Raw genomic sequence first — 22,226 nt, 5'->3', positions numbered from 1 at the left:
CTTCAAATGATGTAAATGCAAGTGAGGGAACAGGGGGTAAAACGATGTGTGTGTAAGATTTGGACAGTAATATTCCAACTCCACCTCCTATAATGTTACCAGGTCTGGGTGTGTGTGTGTGTGTGTGTGTGTGTGTGTGTGTGTGTGTGCGTGTGTGTGAAGTGGAGGCCACCATGTGACAGTGCTGCAGGGGAGGCAGTGTCTGATTGTGTGAGCCATGTTTCTGTTATAGCTAGCATATTGAATTATGTGTAACTAGCACTATACTGGGGACATTATGTGTAAGTGGCACTATACTGTGGGTATTATAAGTAAGTGGCACTATACTGCGGATATGGGGCCTTATTCAATGTTGATTGCAAAACAACATTTTCCTCTAATGGGAAAAACCATGTGCACATGCAGGTGGGGCAGATATAACATGTGCAGAGAGAGTTAGATTTGGGTGGGTTGTGTTAAACATCTAAACAGCAGTGTAAAAATAAAGCAGACAGTATTTTCCCTGTACAGAAACAATATAACCCACTCAAATTTAACACTCTCTGCACATGTTATATCTGCCACACCTGCTCTGCACATAGGGGGTAATTTAGATCTGATCGCTACTGACGATCAGATCTGAACTGCGCATGCGTATGCACCGCAGTGTGCCAGCGCGTTGGACGGCTACAACGTATATTGCCGGTCAGTGATGGGATGGTGCAAAGGATCTATTCACACGGGTGTTCGCAAGGTGATTGACAGGAAGAGGCCATTTGTGGGTGGCAACTGACCATTTTCAGGGAGTGTCCAGAAAAACGAAGGTGGACTCAAGCATTTTCAGGGAGGGTGTCTGACGTCAACTCCGGCCCCGATCAGCAGTATTCAATCACACTGGATAAGTAAGTCCTGAGCTGTGCCAGGACTGCACAAACTGATTTTTGTGTAGCTCTGCAACACATGCGATTGCACACTTGCACAGCGATTTTACACTCCCTCTGTAGGCGGCAACTATCTGATCGCAGGGCAGCAAAAAACGCAGCCCAGTGATCAGATCTGAATTACCCCCATGGCTTTCCCCATTAGAGGAAAATGTTGTTTTGGAATCAACCTTGAATTACTGTAGGCCAATTATGTGTAACTGGTACTATACTGGGGACATTATGTGCAACTGGCACTATACTGGGAACATTATGTATTATAGTTTAATAAATAGTCCATAATTAGTGTCCACTGGATGGTTTCAGAGGATATATACTTCAAAGTGCCAACATTAGTCAGGGTTAGTAAGCAAGGTTTCCAAGTCTGCTGTTTAGTTAGTATATTGCTAATTAGCAGCATGCAGTCAATTGCAAACTGTTAGAGCTGACAGTAATATTACAACACAGTTTTACCACCTATTAAATTAGTTAGAACTTAATTTCCCATTGATGTTAAATGGTTAGTGTGGTATAATGCTGGTTAGCTACCTGCAGTCACTTGCAAGCTGTTATAACTGCTAATGGTGCTACAACACTGCTTTTATCACCTGTTAAATTGGTTAGAGCTCAATTTCTCATCGATGTGCAATGGTTCCTCCCGGCTCCTAGTGCTTTCAAACCAATCGTGGTGCCATATCTGGAGTGTCCATGTCAGATATGGCACCACGATTGGGTTGAAAGCACTAGGAGCCGGAAGGAACCATTGCACAGCTCTAACAGTTTGCAATTTGTGATGTGTTTGTGATGTGATTTTTATTGTCATATATGTAATGAATTAATTTTTAATTGTGTAAAAATAAAAACACACTTTTTTTCAGGAAGCGCTGTTTTCGTGTGTTTGTATTGTCTGTACCTTAAAGGGCTAAGTATCCCTTTATAAGCAGCAGCTGGAAAATGTGTGTTTTTTCTTGTTATAATTTTAACAAAACACTTTATTGAGCCAAAAGCGCTGAGTCCTATTTGTTTTATCTCTAAATAAGGCCCATTAAGTGCATCTGCTACTACTGTGGGCATTATGCGTAAGGGTCATTACTAGGGCAGTATGTGTAAGCATCTATTACAGTGGGTATTATGGGTATGGAACACTACTCTGGACATCATGTGTAAGGCTGCTAATTGTGTGTGTGTGTGTGTGTGTGTGTGTGTGTATAGAGGCCGGTGTGATAATATATATTTATAGTTTGTTAACGTTATATAAAGTTATGCGGCCACGCCCACTTTCCCAGGAGCTTGCGTGCCTTTGGCGCGCACATTTAGGCTATTGCTCAACATGCTACTAGGCCTGGAGCCAGCCCTGATGTGGATGACTACAGAGTTACCTGACTGACTTACCTTATAACTTTAATCACTACAATTTTAATAAACTCTACTCTAAAACCTTGAATAAGAGCCAGATCTCATTCAATGTTAAATATGTTTAAAACATGGCAGTCTCAATGAGACTTACCTCACATGATTAGCGTCTGCCACTATAATATCATATAGCACTGATTGCTCATAACAGTTCCTAATATGACTGATTACAAATTATACCTTTGTCTACTTGATGGAATACTGATCTCTAGACCTATCTGTCCAAAAATATTTTCAATCTTGCGACACAGACCTGCTTCTAACATATATGTCATCTTTAAACAACAATTTCAGACATTAAGTAAGCCACAAAAACATTGTACAGTATATACACAGTTTGGGATTTTGCATAACATATCATTTATGCAACTGTCAGGGCGATTGCGGACAGTGTCAACACAGTATTACAGTACATGTGGTCTGGCAGACTGCATGTAATACTGTTAAAAATGTCCCTCCCAAAATGGCTGCCACCTCAGAGAAAACAGTATTAAAGGATGCTAGAGGAGGCTGTGGCCATTTTGGGAGGGACATCATTAACAGAGGAGGCTTCATGAAAGGAGGCAGGAGGGAGCAGAGATCGTGGAAAGTGTCGGGACCGATGATCCCCGCACAGGAAGCAGGCGTGTGACTGAGTGTCACTTCAGAATCAGGATGCTGCAGCTGGCGTCGGTGGGAGGAATCAGTCTCAACCCCTGACAATGAGCAGGTAGCGTGGCATTGACCTATTTTACAGTTAAAAGGGGCATGGACATTACTATATGAGGCATAACATTATGGTGTTAAGGGCGTTTCTGTGTGTGGGCATAGCTTAACATGGTGTCGGGGGCATAACTGTGTGGGGCATAATATGGTGCCAGGGGCATTACTGTGTGGGGCATAATATGGTGCCAGGGGCATTACTGTGTGGGGTGTAATATGGTGCCAGGGACATTACTGTGTGGGGCATAATATGGTGCCAAAGGCATTACTGTGTGGGGCATAGTATGGTGTCTTGTGCATTACTGTGTGGGGTGTAAGGTAGCTTTTTCCTGCGAGGCCACGCCCTTTGCAGCAAGGCCAAACCCACGGCAATGGGGGGTATTTTATGCATGTTCGCACTGAGAGCCAAATTGTCTACTGTAGAAACAGCCCTACCAACTGTGCAAGCTTAGTTTATATCTTAATATCTCAATTTCAAGATAGAGAGAGAAAAATTGCTTGGATTTCACTTAAAAAAATAAAATGTTAGGAAGGCAGCATTTTATAATTTATAACATATAGTACACATACGACTTTCCATTCTAAAAATACTTGTACGCTCACATAATTATTAGCCATCAGTTATACACAACACCAGCTATGGGAGGACCAATTCTGTGTTTTTGAATACTAGAGCCACATAAGGTGTGCACAAGCAGCTCATTTTCAGAAATGTTCACATTTTAAAACATTATTTTACATAAGTGACAAAACATTTTTTTTTGTCCTGTTTCAGCTGTATTACTGTGTCATATATGAATGGACAGCCTGCTAAATGTTTTGGATGTGCTATTTCAGCCAAGTCACTTATGTACATATATTTAGCTGACTGTAATTAACCATTTCTCTAACGTCCTAGTGGATGCTGGGAACTCCGTAAGGACCATGGGGAATAGCGGGCTCCGAAGGAGGCTGGGCACTCTAGAAAGATCTTAGACTACCTGGTGTGCACTGGCTCCTCCCACTATGACCCTCCTCCAAGCCCCAGTTAGATTTCGTGCCCGGCCGAGGTTGGATGCACACTAGGGGCTCTCCTGAGCTCTTAGAAAGTTATAGTCTTAGAATTTTTTTTTTTTCAGTGAGACCTGCTGGCAACAGGCTCACTGCAGCGAGGGACTAAGGGGAGAAGAAGCGAACTCGCCTGCTTGCAGCCGGATTGGGCTTCTTAGGCTACTGGACACCATTAGCTCCAGAGGGATCGACCGCAGGCACAGCCTTGATGTTCGGTCCCGGAGCCGCGCCGCCGTCCCCCTTACAGAGCCAGAAGCAGGAAGATGGTCCGGAAAATCGGCGGCATGAAGACATCCTGTCTTCACCAAGGTAGCGCACAGCACTGCAGCTGTGCGCCATTGCTCCTCATACACACTTCACACTCCGGTCACTGAGGGTGCAGAGCGCTGGGGGGGGGCGCTCTGAGGCAGCAATAAAAACACCTTGGCTGGCTAAAATACCTCAATATATAGCCCCTGGGGCTATATATGAGGTAAATACCCCTGCCAGAATCCCAAAATAAGCGGGAGAATAGGCCGCGAAAAAGGGGCGGAGCCTATCTCCTCAGCACACTGGCGCCATTTTTCCCTCACAGCTCGGCTGGAAGGAAGCTCCCTGGCTCTTCCCTGCATTTCTACAATACAGTAAGAGGGAAAAAGAGAGGGGGGGCACTAAATTGGCACTGTATACAGTATAAGCAGCTATTAGGGACATAACTCAGTTAGTCCCTGTATATATATAGCGCTCTGGTGTGTGCTGGCATACTCTTACTCTGTCCCCCCAAAGGGCTTTTGTGGGTCCTGTCCTCTATTTGAGCATTCCCTGTGTGTGTGGAGTGTGTCGGTACGGCTGTGTCGACATGTTTGAGGAGGATAATGATGTGGAGGGGGAGCAGATGCCTTTAGCAGAGATGTCACCCCCTGCGGGGCAGACACCGGAGTGGATGGTATTATGGCAAGAAATGAGTGCACGTATAGACTCCTTACATAAAAAATTTGACGACATGCCGACTGTGGGACAGCCGAGTCTTCAGCTCGTGCCGGTCCAAGGGTCTCAAAAGTCATCAGGGGCTCTAAAACGCCCGTTATCTCAGGTGGCACAAGTAGATGTCGACACGGATACTGACGCCAGTGTCGACGACGATGAGTCAAATTTAATGCCCGTTAAGGCCATTCGCTGCATGATTGAGGCAATGAAAGAGGTGTTAAATATTTCTGATTTACATCCAGGTACCACAAAAAAGGGTATTATGTTTGGGGAGAAAAAACTACCTGTAGTTTTTCCCCCGTCAGATGAATTAAATGAAGTGTGTGAAGAAGCGTGGGCTTCCCCTGATAAGAAATTGGTGATTCCTAAGAAATTACTAATGGCGTTCCCTTTCCCGCCAGAGGATAGGTTACGTTGGGAAACACCCCCGAGGGTGGATAAAGCGCTCACACGTTTGTCAAAAAAAAGGTGGCACTACCGTCCCAGGATACGGCCGCCCTTAAGGAACCTGCTGATAGAAGGCAGGAGGCGATCCTGAAGTCTGTATATACACACTCAGGCATTATACTCAGACCAGCAATTGCGTCAGCTTGGATGTGCAGTGCTGCCGCTGCATGGTCAGATAACCTGTCAGAAAATATTGACACACTAGACAGAGACACGATCCTGTTAACAATTGACCATATCAAAGACTCAGTCTTATACATGAGAGATGCACAGAGGGAAATCTGCCGGCTGGCATCTAAAGTAAGTGCACTATCTATCTCTGCTAGGAGATGCTTATGGACTCGCCAGTGGACTGGAGATGCAGATTCCAAAAGGCACATGGAAGTTTTGCCTTATAAAGGGGAGGAATTATTTGGGGATGGTCTCTCCGACCTAGTTTCCACAGCAACGTCTGGGAAGTCAGCATTTTTACCCCATGTCCCCTCACAGCCTAAGAAGGCGCCATTTTATCAGGTTCAGTCCTTTCGATCCCAGAAAAATAAGCGGGGAAAAGGAGGGTCTTTTCTGTCTAGAGGCAGAGGCAGGGGAAAAAGGCTGCAGCAAACAGCAGGTTCCCAGGAACAAAAGTCCTCCCCCGCTTCCTCTTCCAAGTCCGCCGCATGACGGTGGGGCTTCACAAGCGGAGCCAGGTACGGTGGGGGCCCGCCTCAGGAATTTCAGCGATCAGTGGGTTCGCTCACAGGTAGATCCCTGGATCCTTCAAATAGTATCTCAGGGATACAGGCTGGAATTCGAGGCGATTCCACCCCGCCGTTTCCTAAAATCCGCCTTGCCGATTGCTCCCTCAGACAGGGAGGCAGTGCTAGCGGCAATTCACAAGCTGTATTCCCAGCAGGTGATAATCAAGGTACCCCTACTTCAACAAGGCCGGGGTTACTATTCCACACTATTTGTGGTACCGAAACCGGACGGTTCGGTGAGACCCATTCTAAATTTGAAGTCCTTGAACACATACATAAAAAAATTCAAGTTCAAGATGGAATCGCTCAGGGCGGTTATTGCAAGCCTGGACGAGGGGGATTACATGGTATCCCTGGACATCAAGGATGCTTACCTGCATGTCCCCATTTACAATTCTCACCAGGAGTACCTCAGATTTGTGGTACAGGATTGCCATTACCAATTCCAGACGCTGCCGTTTGGACTCTCCACGGCACCGAGGGTATTTACCAAGGTTATGGCGGAAATGATGATACTCCTTCGAAAAAAGGGAGTTTTAATTATCCCATACTTGGACGATCTCCTAATAAAGGCACGATCCAAGGAACAGTTGTTAGTGGGAGTAGCACTATCTCAGGAAGTGCTGAGCCAGCACGGTTGGATTCTGAATATCCCAAAGTCACAGCTGGTCCCCACGACACGTCTAATGTTCCTGGGAATGATTCTGGACACGGCCCAGAAAAAAGTGTTTCTCCCGGAGGAGAAAGCCAGGGAGTTGTCTTCTCTAGTCAGAGACCTCCTAAAACCAAAACAGGTATCGGTGCATCACTGCACGCGGGTCCTGGGAAAGATGGTAGCTTCTTACGAAGCAATTCCATTCGGCAGGTTCCATGCCAGAATCTTTCAGTGGAACCTGTTGGACAAGTGGTCCGGATCGCATCTTCAGATGCATCGTTTAATAACCCTGTCTCCACGAACCAGGGTGTCTCTTCTGTGGTGGCTGAACAGTGCTCATCTTCTGGAGGGCCGCAGATTCGGCATACAGGACTGGGTCCTGGTGACCACGGATGCCAGCCTACGGGGCTGGGGGGCAGTCACAAAGGGAAGAAATTTCCAGGGACTATGGTCAAGTCAGGAGACTGCCCTTCACATAAATATTCTGGAACTAAGGGCCATTTACAATGCCCTAAGTCAAGCAAAATCCCTGCTTCTACACCAGCCGGTGCTGATCCAGTCAGACAACATCACGGCAGTCGCCCATGTGAATCGACAAGGCGGCACAAGAAGCAGGACAGCGATGGCAGAAGCCACAAAAATTCTCCGATGGGCGGAGAATCATGTACTAGCACTGTCAGCAGTGTTCATCCCGGGAGTGGACAACTGGGAAGCAGACTTTCTCAGCAGGCACGACCTCCACCCGGGAGAGTGGGGACTTCATCCAGAAGTCTTCAAAATGATTGTAAATCAATGGGGTCGTCCACAGGTGGACATGATGGCGTCCCGCATAAACAAAAAACTAGAGAAGTATTGCGCCAGGTCAAGAGACCCTCAGGCGATAGCGGTGGACGCCCTAGTGACACCGTGGGTGTACCGGTCAGTATATGTGTTCCCTCCTCTACCTCTCATACCAAAGGTACTGAGAATAATAAGAAAGCGAGGAGTAAACACAATTCTCGTGGTTCCGGATTGGCCAAGAAGAGCGTGGTACCCGGAACTTCAAGAGATGATCTCAGAGGACCCTTGGTCCCTGCCGCTCAGACAGGACCTGCTACAGCAGGGCCCCTGCCTGTTCCAAGACTTACCGCGGCTGCGTTTGACGGCATGGCGGTTGAACGCCGGATCCTGAAGGAAAAGGGCATTCCGGAGGAAGTCATTCCTACGCTTATTAAAGCCAGGAAAGATGTTACGGCAAAACATTATCACCGCATATGGCGGAAATATGTTGCATGGTGCGAGGCCAAAAAGGCCCCAACAGAGGAATTTCAACTGGGTCGATTTCTACATTTCCTGCAAGCAGGAGTGAATATGGGCCTAAAACTAGGCTCCATTAAAGTACAGATCTCGGCTCTGTCGATTTTCTTTCAAAAGGAACTAGCTTCAGTACCTGAAGTTCAGACATTTGTGAAAGGAGTGCTGCATATTCAGCCCCCATTTGTGCCTCCTGTGGCACCGTGGGATCTCAACGTGATGTTGAATTTCTTGAAATCACATTGGTTTGAGCCACTAAAAACCGTGGATCTGAAATATCTCACGTGGAAAGTGGTCATGTTATTGGCCTTGGCATCAGCCAGGCGAGTGTCAGAATTGGCGGCTTTATCATGTAAAAGCCCTTATCTGATTTTTCATATGGATAGGGCAGAATTGAGGACTCGTCCCCAGTTTCTCCCTAAGGTGGTGTCAGCGTTTCACCTGAACCAGCCTATTGTGGTGCCTGCGGCTACTAAGGATTTGGAGGACTCCAAGTTGCTAGACGTTGTCAGGGCCCTGCAAATATATGTTTCCAGGACGGCTGGAGTCAGAAAATCTGACTCGCTGTTTATCCTATATGCACCCAACAAGCTGGGTGCTCCTGCTTCTAAGCAGACTATTGCTCGTTGGATTTGTAGTACAATTCAGCTTGCACATACTGTGGCAGGCCTGCCACAGCCTAAATCTGTCAATGCCCATTCCACAAGGAAGGTGGGCTCATCTTGGGCGGCTGCCCGAGGGGTCTCGGCTTTACAACTTTGCCGAGCAGCTACTTGGTCAGGGGCAAACACGTTTGCAAAATTCTATAAATTTGATACCCTGGCTGAGGAGGACCTGGAGTTCTCTCATTCGGTGCTGCAGAGTCATCCGCACTCTCCCGCCCGTTTGGGAGCTTTGGTATAATCCCCATGGTCCTTACGGAGTTCCCAGCATCCACTAGGACGTTAGAGAAAATAAGAATTTACTCACCGGTAATTCTGTTTCTCGTAGTCCGTAGTGGATGCTGGGCGCCCATCCCAAGTGCGGTCTATCTGCAATACTTGTACATAGTTATTGTTAACTAAATCGGGTTATTGTTGAGCCGTCTGTTGAGAGGCTCTATCGTTTCATACTGTTAACTGGGTTTCATATCACGAGTTGTTCGGTGTGATTGGTGTGGCTGGTATGAGTCTTACCCGGGATTCAAAATCCTTCCTTATTGTGTACGCTCGTCCGGGCACAGTACCTAACTGAGGCTTGGAGGAGGGTCATAGTGGGAGGAGCCAGTGCACACCAGGTAGTCTAAGATCTTTCTAGAGTGCCCAGCCTCCTTCGGAGCCCGCTATTCCCCATGGTCCTTACGGAGTTCCCAGCATCCACTACGGACTACGAGAAACAGAATTACCGGTGAGTAAATTCTTATTTTTTTCCTACTAACACTTGCTGAATAATTACTAGCTATACTCTTATGATACATGTCAGTACTACAGACAAGTCAGCTATGTGCAAAATTGAATTTTTGAGACAATATTTGTCCCTTTCAGCTGGATATCTGTGATAGGCATCAACTGTAAGTTGCTGTTTTCCTGTTTGATTATTTATTTACTCTGTATTTGGGCGCTGCGGAACCCTTGTGGCGCCATATAAATAAAGGATAATAATAATAATAATAATAATAATAATAGGCATTGATTGCCAGCCTACAGCAGTAGCGCACCCAGGGGGGGTTTCCTAGCACCCAGAAACCCCCCTCCACTAAAAAAATGTTTTTCTTTTTTTTTAAGCTGCATGAGTATTATTAATGGCTGTCTAGCATCCTCTACAGCCTGCTGTCTTCCTGGTGGCACTTGTAAGTGCAATAAAAGTATACTTTATTTTAATTATAGTACATATATATCCATGTGCATACATATATACACATGTATATACATACATATAAACACACACACACATATGATATATATATATACATGTGTATATATACTTCCAGAAACGGCCGGCACTCAAATCCAAAAGACCAACTTGCTCAGGTGCCAGTTAAAGCAATGCAATAGTACTCCAGATGACAACGGCACTCAGAGAACTTGAAAAGGTGAAGAAGTTTAATTCAGGTCATTAACGTTTCGGGGTGACAAACCCCATCCTCAGAATGAACACAGTAATTAAAACAAGGAGACACACTTACCAATTTAAATAGGACCCCGCACCGCCAGAGCCGCCGTCCCTCACTTCCGCCCTCTCGCAGCCCTGCCAGAGTACATCCCCCGCGTCACTTCCGTGTTCACGGCCGATGGTTGCCAAGGGAACGTAACCATGCGTTCCACATCAAACGGCGCTGCATTCCACAGCTACAAGCAGTGTATATATATATATATATATATATATATATATAGATCCCACACGTTGGAGGCACTCGGCGAAATAAACTGACAACACCACAGCCGGTAAAGTCAACGTTTCAGGGACTTCTCCCTTTTATCAAGACACAACCAGCACTATCACAAATAGAAATATATATACATAACAGTATCTTACCAAACACCAATCAATGAGCCGCATCCGCTTTCCCACCCGCACCGGCGCCGAACTCCACAGCTGTCTCACATCGCGCCGAGAGCAGCGTCCGTGCAGGGTGGGCGCGGCCTCCTCCTGCTGAGTACGGGTTGCCTAGCAACAATCACCCTCACGTCCTCCAGCCAACCACCGCAGCCCAAAGCCGCTGACATCACAGGCGCATCACTTCCCCCGTGGGAGCGGCCTGACCAGCGGCAGCTGACTGGCTCTCTCACCCGAGGGGTTGCCTAGCAACCACTCCAAGCAGGAACTGGCCACGAATGCCAAATAACACCACATGTGTAAGTGAACACAAAATAAAACACATATATTACACCCATACCTATGGAAGACGTAGAGGTATTCTGATCGTCCTCCATAATTACATAGTGGAGAGCGGCCAGACAAATAGAAATATCACGGCTGATACATATCGGGCATGTGAATAGGAAGAAACAAATTATTTAGAGCTAATAATACTGTAGCAGCTAGGAATAACATACTAACATTAATAAGATATTCTAAGGTAATAGCATGTCTAAACTATATGGGATCCCCACATAAAGTATATCTAAGATAACAAATCTGACTCTGACTCAGCCCATACCAGCTATATAATATGATTACAAGAAGCAACTAAAGCTCAATGCTTCATTGAGGCCATGGGGATGCACAGTCTGCAATTTGTGTATCCACCATGCCTCTTTCTGTAGCAGGGTTTTTCCCCTGTTACCCCCTCTGATGTTATCCGGGATATGATCGATCATTTTGTAACGAATGGTCGCAAGGGAATGGTGGCAATTCTTAAAATGTCTTGCCACCGGCTGATCACTTCCTTTCCCCTCCAGTGCGGCCCTAATGCTGGATCTATGTAAAGCAATTCTCTCCTTAAACTGCCTCACACTTTTGCCCACATATAGCAAGCCGCACGGACACTTAATGTAATACACAATGAATTTGCTGCTGCATGTAAGGGCATACTTAATCTTAAATGCTTTCCCTGATCTGGGGTGCAGAAACGTATCACCTGTTTCCAGGCAACTACAGGTAGTACATCCTGTACATCTGTAGTTCCCCGGTTGGCGTGTAAGGAAATGAGACGGCTTTTCTGGACCATGCTTAGAGATATCATTATGAACTACAAAGTCCTTCACGTTACGTCCTCGCCTGTATGAAGCCATCAGAGAGGTATTTTTCAATGAGGGCAATTCTTTATCCCTAGAGATCACAGGCCAGATCCTCTTGGCCCTACTATATAGATATTTGCTGGCGGTAGTATAGTCCTGAGTCCACACCATCCGTGACTGGTCATCAGACCGTGTTTTGGTCCTGAGTGCATCAGATCGTGAGATGGCTAATGCTTTTTGCTGAGCTTTTTGTAGTGAATCTGTAGTATAACCTCTGGCTTTGAATTTTTCAGTCATGCAGGAGATCTGTATTTGGGCATCCTCCTCGTTGCTGCAGATTCGTCTTATTCGCAAAAATTGGGAAAACGGAAGGCTCCACTTCATGGATTCTGGATGAAAGCTGTTTGCTCTTAAGACCGTATTTCGGTCAGTGGGTTTGTAATACATACTTGTATTAATACTGAAATCAGCACCTATTGAAACTGCTACATCCAGATAGTGGATTTTATCAAAACAGCTGTTTCTCCACTATACTCATGAATGCATTGGCGAAACTGGGTGCCAAATTGAATTGAATAAGATCTTACAGAAGGCAGTGGATGACGGATTCATCACAGATAAAATTAGGGAGGCACTGAGTGAACAATGGCCCATACTTCCGGTGTTTTACACCATTCCCAAACTCCATAAGGATGTCGTCAACCCGCCGGGACGCCCTATTATTGCGGCAAGGGACTCCCTATATTACAATCTCTCTAAATTTCTGGACTTTTATTTACAGCCGTTGATTCAAAAATTACCACTGTGTCTGAAGGACACCACTGCCTTCATTCAAATACTACAGTCCATTTCACCGTTACCGACTCGCCATTTGCTGTGTACAGTCGATGTAATTAATCTGTATACCAGTATTCCCCATGATAGGGGTCTACAGGCAATGGAAACATTCCTGAGGAACCAACCAGAATATTGTGGTCCTGAAATTGGCTTTTTCATTACTCTGCTTGGTCTTACTCTTGAAAGAAATTACTTTCTGTTTGATAATAAGATCTACCGTCAACGAACTGGGTGTGCCATGGGATCGTGCGTGGCACCCAGTTTCGCCAATGCATTCATGAGTATAGTGGAGAAACAGCTGTTCTTTAACAACCAGGAATACGCTGAGAACATCCTTCTATTTCGTCGCTACATAGACGACATCTTCATCGTCTGGACAGGAACGGAAGCAGAGTTCAAAGGGATGATGACATCTATTAATGCAAAGGACTCTGACATTAAGTTTACGTTTGAATGCAGTTTTGATAAAATCCACTATCTGGATGTAGCAGTTTCAATAGGTGCTGATTTCAGTATTAATACAAGTATGTATTACAAACCCACTGACCGAAATACGGTCTTAAGAGCAAACAGCTTTCATCCAGAATCCATGAAGTGGAGCCTTCCGTTTTCCCAATTTTTGCGAATAAGACGAATCTGCAGCAACGAGGAGGATGCCCAAATACAGATCTCCTGCATGACTTAAAAATTCAAAGCCAGAGGTTATACTACAGATTCACTACAAAAAGCTCAGCAAAAAGCATTAGCCATCTCACGATCTGATGCACTCAGGACCAAAACACGGTCTGATGACCAGTCACGGATTGTGTGGACTCAGGACTATACTACCGCCAGCAAATATCTATATAGTAGGGCCAAGAGGATCTGGCCTGTGATCTCTAGGGATAAAGAATTGCCCTCATTGAAAAATACCTCTCTGATGGCTTCATACAGGCGAGGACGTAACGTGAAGGACTTTGTAGTTCATAATGATATCTCTAAGCATGGTCCAGAAAAGCCGTCTCATTTCCTTACACGCCAACCGGGGAACTACAGATGTACAGGATGTACTACCTGTAGTTGCCTGGAAACAGGTGATACGTTTCTGCACCCCAGATCAGGGAAAGCATTTAAGATTAAGTATGCCCTTACATGCAGCAGCAAATTCATTGTGTATTACATTAAGTGTCCGTGCGGCTTGCTATATGTGGGCAAAAGTGTGAGGCAGTTTAAGGAGAGAATTGCTTTACATAGATCCAGCATTAGGGCCGCACTGGAGGGGAAAGGAAGTGATCAGCCGGTGGCAAGACATTTTAAGAATTGCCACCATTCCCTTGCGACCATTCGTTACAAAATGATCGATCATATCCCGGATAACATCAGAGGGGGTAACAGGGGAAAAACCCTGCTACAGAAAGAGGCATGGTGGATACACAAATTGCAGACTGTGCATCCCCATGGCCTCAATGAAGCATTGAGCTTTAGTTGCTTCTTGTAATCATCATATTATATAGCTGGTATGGGCTGAGTCGGAGTCAGATTTGTTATCTTAGATATACTTTATGTGGGGATCCCATATAGTTTAGACATGCTATTACCTTAGAATATCTTATTAATGTTAGTATGTTATTCCTAGCTGCTACAGTATTATTAGCTCTAAATAATTTGTTTCTTCCTATTCACATGCCCGATATGTATCAGCCGTGATATTTCTATTTGTCTGGCCGCTCTCCACTATGTAATTATGGAGGACGATCAGAATACCTCTACGTCTTCCATAGGTATGGGTGTAATATATGTGTTTTATTTTGTGTTCACTTACACATGTGGTGTTATTTGGCATTCGTGGCCAGTTCCTGCTTGGAGTGGTTGCTAGGCAACCCCTCGGGTGAGAGAGACAGTCAGCTGCCGCTGGTCAGGCCGCTCCCACGGGGGAAGTGATGCGCCTGTGATGTCAGCGGCTTTGGGCTGCGGTGGTTGGCTGGAGGACGTGAGGGTGATTGTTGCTAGGCAACCCGTACTCAGCAGGAGGAGGCCGCGCCCACCCTGCACGGACGCTGCTCTCGGCGCGATGTGAGACAGCTGTGGAGTTCGGCGCCGGTGCGGGTGGGAAAGCGGATGCGGCTCATTGATTGGTGTTTGGTAAGATACTGTTATGTATATATATTTCTATTTGTGATAGTGCTGGTTGTGTCTTGATAAAAGGGAGAAGTCCCTGAAACGTTGACTTTACCGGCTGTGGTGTTGTCAGTTTATTTCGCCGAGTGCCTCCAACGTGTGGGATCCATATACTCGTCGAGAGAGGTTGTGCACCGGACCCGTTGTATGCTTCTAAGCGTGAGTGCCAGACATATTGTACATTTATATATATATATATATATATATGTGTACTGTATGTGTGTGTACATATATATATATATATATATATGTATGCATGTTTAATATGCTATGTATATGTGTATATGTATGTGTATGTGTATATATATATATATATATATATATACCGTATATACTCGAGTATAAGCCGACTTTTCAGCACGTTTTTTTGTGCTGAAAAAGCCCCCTCGGCTTATACTCGAGTCAGTGGAAGGAGGGACATGGAGGGCACAGCGCGCGGCTCTCCTGTGTCCCTCCTGCGTCTTCGTCTCCGGCGAAGTGTGTGTGTGTGTGTTAAATGAACTGCCCGTTCGTGAGCTCTGATTGGCTCACGAACCGCCACTTCATTTAACACACACACGCCGCCGAAGACGGAGACGCAGACGCAGGAGGGACACAGGAGAGCCGCGCGCTGTGCCCTCCGCGTCCCTCCTTCAGAAGACAACGCGGGAGCGATGGAGGGTAAGTACTCTTCCTGGCACTGTGGGGCATATCTGGCAGCATGAGGGCACATCTGGCACTGTGGGGCATATCTGGCAGCATGAGGGCACATCTGGCACTGTGGGGCATATCTGGCATATCTGGCAGCATGAGGGCACATCTGGCACTGTGGGGCATATCTGACATATCTGGCACTGTGGGGCATATCTGGCAGCATGAGGGCACATCTGGCACTGTGGGGCATGTCTGGCAGCATGAGGGCACATCTGTCACTGTGGGGCATATCTGGCAGCATGAGGGCATATCTGGCATATCTGGCACTGTGGGGCATATCTGGCACTGTGGGGAATATCTGGCAGCATGAGGGCATATCTGGCACTGTGGGGCATATCTGGCAGCATGAGGGCACATCTGGCATATCTGGCAGCATGAGGGCAGATCTGGCACATCTGGCACTGTGGGGCATATCTGACACTGTGGGGCATATCTGGCAGCATGAGGGCATATCTGGCACTGTGGTGCATATCTGGCAGCATGAGGGCATATCTTGCACTGTGGGGTATATCTGGCAGCATGAGGGCATATCTGGCACTGTGGGGCATATCTGGCAGCATGAGGGCATATCTGGCACTGTGGGGCATATCTCGCAGTATGAGGGCATATCTGGCAGTATGAGGGCTGTGCACGGCTAGAGCTGCATTTCCCACCCTAGGCTTATACTCGAGTCAATGAGTTTTCCCAGATTTTTGTGGTAAAATTAGGTGCCTCGGCTTATATTCGGGTCGACTTATACTCGAGTATATACGGTATATGTATATATATATATATATATGTGTAGATATATGTATGTGTATATATATATATATATATATATATATACACACACACACACACACAGACACACTAGTTTTACAGACCCAGCATATACTGGGTCACCTCAGTCCCCACCCCCGTGATTGGCTCCGCCCAGTTCTGGAAACCGCCTCATGCAAATCCTGCGTTTGCCACTGTACTGATTTGGTTAAATGTGCTACCACAGGCAAACCCTTTATATATATGTTCAGAGCTGATTGTAACCATTGCTATATTTTTTCTCTAACATTTGTCAGCTTGCCAGCCTACTGATTTGGTGAGATGTGCTACCACAGGCAAGCCACGTATATACATGTTCAGAGCTGATTGCAATAATTGCCATTTTTTTCTAAACACTTGTTGAACATTTGTATACGCTGAATGTGCTGTAGAGTATTCTTTATCAATAGTCTGTTTACCTTGCTCTATGTTTTTTTAATTTTCACACTGTCTCATCCAATAAATGGATGTACTCTGCAATGTTGATATCAACAACAGAGACTTCTCATTGGACAGCAGAAGTGTAACATTTTCTCTTTTCTGATCTTTTTACTTTACTAATCTATATCTCACTGGGATCATATCTGGTTCCATATATCTTATTCATACACTCTCTCATTCAATACGGGTAATCCTAGGCGAGCAGTAGTAACTCTCATCCTCCACCTACAGTCATACCTCAATGGATATGCCCGATATCATCTGATCTTGGAGGCCAAGCAGTGTTGGGCTAGGTCAGTACCGGAAAGGGGGACCTTCTGGGAATACCAGGTACTGTAGGACCCTAGGAAAGCAGAACTACAGAACATACCTGGGAAAGCAGAAGTGTATCTCACTTCCTTTAATACCAGAATATTTGGCGCCTTTACACTCTCTCATTGCTCATTCGATGAGCAAAAGCAGAAGTGTCTGGTACTCTTTCTTCTCTTTGTTCTGACAGATACATCTATGTACAATTGATACTACTGGGATTTGATACCCACAGATAAAGTGAACAACTACAGCATCAATAACTCACAAATTACTGGTTGGGAGAAAAACAGCCTGTCTTTGCTCTCTATAGAAATGATTATGACATTTCAAGACTTTCAGAATAAGAGGACAAAACAATTGAAATTTTCGCTCTGATCATTGTTTCTTGATTAATATTTGATCACTATTTACTTCTAAGTGGTGTATTTGGTTCTTGATATATAGTACAGGTATAAAACGTACCTCATTCTAAGAACATAATTAACCATTACTGAAAGATACTTGGAGTCATCTATTTAATAACCTTTTAATTTTTTGAGAATTTTGTTGGTCGTTCTGAAACTTTTAAGCAGACAGCAATAAACGTTAAGTTTTATTCTGTAAACACGTTTATTATTGTTTTCATCTGCACATTACTAAAAGTGTGCCCCAGATAGACATAGCAGTCTTTTTGCCTCTACGCAAACCCCTAAATAACTATATTTTTTTCTGAACTAATTTCTGGGAGCACCGCCAACCAAACATTTGTATAAGACCTTTAGGGTCAATTAAAATATTTTTCTTTTTATGGTATTAACATTATTTCATCTATTGTATATATAACTTTATGAATATATATCTTCCTAATTCGATACTGCGCAGATCCAAGACCCCTTACCCAACATAAATAGATTAACAAGAGTAATAGGTTTTACAGAACTTACGCTCATTCAAAAGATCATGTACAGTAAGTTCTGCTATTTCTCCAAAGGACAGTGGTTAGCCAGGCACAGTTCTCCTTACCTGTATAAAACTCCAGCGTTTGTGGAGTGTGCTTTTTACTTTATCACAATCCATCAGTTGGGGAAATTTACTTTTTTTGTTATCCACCAAGCAGCGGGTATCAGGTAAGAGAATTGTACTCCCTAGAGTACCAATATGGAGGTATCCTTCTTTTGTATATCTCCCAAGCTGCAAACACATAATGACATCACATTACATCCACATTATTAATAATAACATTGACACATTCTAACGTTATAATGTGACAACAAAATAACATCAGTAATTTGCATAAAACAGCTTCTCCATATATTAAATGTAAAATAAAGAGCTAGTAAAGACTCCTCATTATTTTTCATAATTATTGGACAAGACGATAGGTAGCCACCTCAAAATGTCTAATTACACTCTCTCACTGATAATATATAGTAGCTGCTTTATTATATGAAATTGCAGCCATATACGGAATTACCCTGACTCACAGTGGCTGTGCTGCCAGCATGACATATGTTGCAGAGAGGGCCCCGAGATACTGTTCTCCACTAATGAGCAGCATTAAGATTTTGCAAAGCAATGGTGTTTTTTCACAGGTACAGTATACAGATGACAGGTGACACTTTTAGACTCTGCTGCAACTGCAGGCTAATTGCCATTCTGAGTACTACAATTGTATTTACAGAAAATGCTGTATTGTAATGTATTCTGCTTGTGTCTACAGTAGAACAGGGCGAGTTGGACAGAAAATAATGTACAATACTGTAAATGTAAAATACTGAATGCTAACAAAAAGAGGCTGCAAAATTTGTTTATATTGCAATTGGCGGTCATTTTTGGTCTTTTGATGCTGGATTTGCAAGATGTCAAGTGGAATTAGGTTATTAGGAGCAAGAGAATGTTTAGGGATCTTTATTTCATAAAACATTTTTTAATTTCTTTGTGTGTTTGCCAATCTGTAACACTTGTTTCTGGTGCACTACAAGTCACACTGCTATTCACTAAGACAAATCACCGAGAAAATCTTAAAGTACAGTACAATTCCATACCCAACTGTCAATGGTTGGCAAATAGAAGGATTACTGCAGTGGCAAAATGCTCACATGCTACAGTGAATGACTGGGGTTATGTATGCAGAGTTGATAGCAAACCAAAAAAGTAAGCAATTAGGCAAAACCATGTTGTACTGCGGGGTGGGGTGGGGGTGGAGTGGCAGATGTCACATGTGCGGAGAGATTTAGATTTGGGTGGGTTATATTGTTTCTGTCCATGCTAAATACTGGCCGCCCTGCTGCACAGCCAAGGCATCATACAACTGCTGCAGGCGCCGGCGGTGACTGACCGCTAAACTGGACGGGTGCATGTAAACACCTTCCAGTTCATGATGTTAGTCTCGACAGATCGGGCAGTGTGTATGCTTAACACATTGCCCGGTCTGTCTGTAAATATATATGCAGATATATTATCTACCAGTGTGTAACCAGCATAACTCTCATGGTTTTTTTTTGCACAATCTGAATATCCTCTTGTACTCCTCGTCATGGTAATATGGTAAAGCTAACACCAGGGATTGGTGTAAATATGTCTTCTCCAGCTATTGAATCTTATTTAAATGTCATGGAATCTGATGCACAAGTGCATGATCCTCCAATTAGAAGCAATATATTGCATTCCCTGGCACATAACCTAATCTTAAAATATCCCTACTTGTTGTTTTTACTTTTTGAAGAATAGGGTGTCAGATCTGAAAGACAGCACTAAATGTCGTGCTGGCCAAGCAACCAGAATGCTATGTTCTGCTATAAAGAAAGTTGTTCTTCAACTGTTAAACAAAATGGAGGACACACTGAAGTGTAATGCTATTCAAGCAATTTGTAATGCAACAGTGCCATCTGGTGACAAAATACTTTATTCAGTAAATGGGAAGGCAACTTCTGAAATATATGTTGTCTAAATTAAATTTCATTACAAGTCTTACAACTCACTCCAGAATATTCCAAACAGGGATACTTTAATTCTAACAACCCTGTATATAGAGAGCTGGGCTGGGCCCAGGTACTTTTTGCAAGGGTGTGGACTAGGGACTTAATTCAGACCTGATTGCAGCAGCAAATTTGTTAGCTGATGGGCAAAACCATGTGCACTGCGGGGGGAGGGGGCTCCTCGGGGGCAGATATAACATGTGCAGAGAGAGTTAGATTTGGGTGGGTTATATTGTTTCTGTGCAGGGTAAATACTGGCTGCTTTATCTAAATCTAACTCTCTCTGCACATGTTATATCTGCCCCCCGCAGTGCACATGGTTTTGCCCATTAGCTAACAAATGTACTACTGGGATCAGATCTGAATTAGGCCCCAATTGCAGTAAGTGTGAACATGCCTCTTAAAAAAAAAAAGTGAAAAAAAAAAAGTATATGCAGTGTCCAAAGGGGCGCAGGGGTAAGTTAAACACATGTACATGCACACATTTAAACACTAGGAATCATTTATTTTATCATGAGCGAATTTACCTTCCAGTATATTTTTGCAGCGTGAAAGAAAATAATGGGAATTGAACCCATGACCTCAGTGCTGTAAGGCAGTAATGCTAACCATTACACCATCCATACTGCCCATTGTTGGGGGAGATGTACTACACAGCGATAAAAGTGGAGAAGTGAGCCAGTGGAGAAGTTGGCCATTGCAACCAATCAGCATTGACATAACATTTAGAATTTGCATACTATAAACATATTCAGAGCAGCTGATTGAATGTTACGGGCAACGTCTCCACTGGCTCACTTCTCCACATTTATCACTGTACACTGTACATGTCCCACTAAGTCATCAGTGGTCTCCAGTTGTACAATCTGAAGCTGACACAGACCTGATTGCAAAATGGATGCAAATAACTACCAAGAATACACCAATTTTCCAGAGAAAATAATTCACAACATAATTTATTATGTGTGTTATAAATCTATAAAAACATTTCTTTAAACAAATTATTTCCCCAACAACAAATGATTTATTGGAATCAGAATATGTTTATTAAAAATAGATCCACTGTAGGGTTGGGAATTGGAGGATCATGTGAATGCCTATATGTCTCCCGATTCATAATCATAAATATGATGACAAAATCCTGGCTGACAAAATAAATATAGGATAGATAGATAGATAGATAGATAGATAAATAAATGTTAATAAAATTGCAATACATGAAGTCTTCCAACCAAAAAAAAATGAAAATGAAATAAAATAATAACCATGCTAAACATGAGCACCTGAAACGTTCTTTTAAAAGGGCTGGTAACATGGCTACACTACATTATTTCTGATAGAACTAATGAATTTTTTTTCAGAAGTATTTGATAATTAGATTTGCTGACAAAAGTCAGGAATAATATCACTTCAGTGGTTTTATGGCTGCTACTACTAGATAAAAAAAGCCCCAAAGTAATGCAATCATCACAAGCTTATTACTCTAGAATAACAGAAACTATTACTGCTCAATTATGTAAATCGCTATAATCGTCTACTAGTGACTCTAAATTACGAACTATGAGCCATAAAACAAATAGAAAAATATCAAACCTGAGGGCCCCATCCATGGCACGGGTACATTATAGCTGTATGATTCTCCTGTGGGCCTTGGTCTAGACAAACATCTTTCGCTTTGTTGTTCCGCAGCTGTAGAAACAAGAAAAGAGTTTTAAAGATTTGCAAGGTGTTTTTAATAGCAAACTACTGCCCACTCAACAGGGTCACTTTCCATACTGTACTGTACAATAAATATAATCCTCATATACAGTATGTCACTTCTTATATGGCTTGTGTAACCTCCCAGCAGTCTACAGCCAAAAGCCAGCTCATACTTTATATTTAATACTGGAGCACTCAAATCTGAAGACGCTTAGGAATTCATTAGAGCCTGCAGTATTAGTGCGGCACTTTAGGAGAGAACACTTTGTGCCTCAGTTTACTTGTGAATCAAGGTCTTTTTGTTGTATTATGTCTTTCTGATAGCAGTGGAGGAACCATGCATTATGAGCTCCATGACAACATTTGGGTAGAGGTCCAATGATGTAAATATAACCTGCAGGTCCCCCTGTTCTAGTCTCAGTAATGCAGAGTGGCAGGCTGGATTAAAGACAACATGGGTCAGGGGCTGAAAATATTCAAGGGTCTATAATGAGAGGGAGCTGCGA

General features: G+C 43.9%; 1 protein-coding gene, 1 long non-coding RNA gene and 1 pseudogene across 2 annotated transcripts in view; 2 read left to right on the top strand and 1 right to left on the bottom strand.

The window, feature by feature from the left end:
• GALNT17 (polypeptide N-acetylgalactosaminyltransferase 17) overlaps positions 1–22,226 on the bottom strand; it is a 673,198-nt gene that overhangs the window by 6,763 nt on the left and 644,209 nt on the right. Inside the window, exons 9-10 of the mRNA XM_063953757.1 lie at positions 21,613–21,708; positions 18,065–18,232 (exon numbers count right to left, since the gene is read on the bottom strand). Coding sequence (XP_063809827.1) covers positions 18,065–18,232; positions 21,613–21,708 — 264 coding nt within the window. The remainder of the gene's footprint in view (positions 1–18,064; positions 18,233–21,612; positions 21,709–22,226) is intronic.
• The window catches only part of LOC135028121 (uncharacterized), a 331,605-nt gene that overhangs the window by 125,966 nt on the left and 183,413 nt on the right, over positions 1–22,226 (top strand). The gene's annotated exons all lie outside the window — the stretch shown is intronic.
• Positions 16,974–17,092, top strand: LOC135051754 (5S ribosomal RNA; annotated as a pseudogene).

This window comes from Pseudophryne corroboree, chromosome 2, assembly GCF_028390025.1.
Source record: "Pseudophryne corroboree isolate aPseCor3 chromosome 2, aPseCor3.hap2, whole genome shotgun sequence".
Taxonomy (NCBI): domain Eukaryota; kingdom Metazoa; phylum Chordata; class Amphibia; order Anura; family Myobatrachidae; genus Pseudophryne; species Pseudophryne corroboree.
The sequence above is the reverse complement of the archived record's forward strand: the minus strand, read 5'-3'. Positions and strand labels throughout refer to the sequence as shown.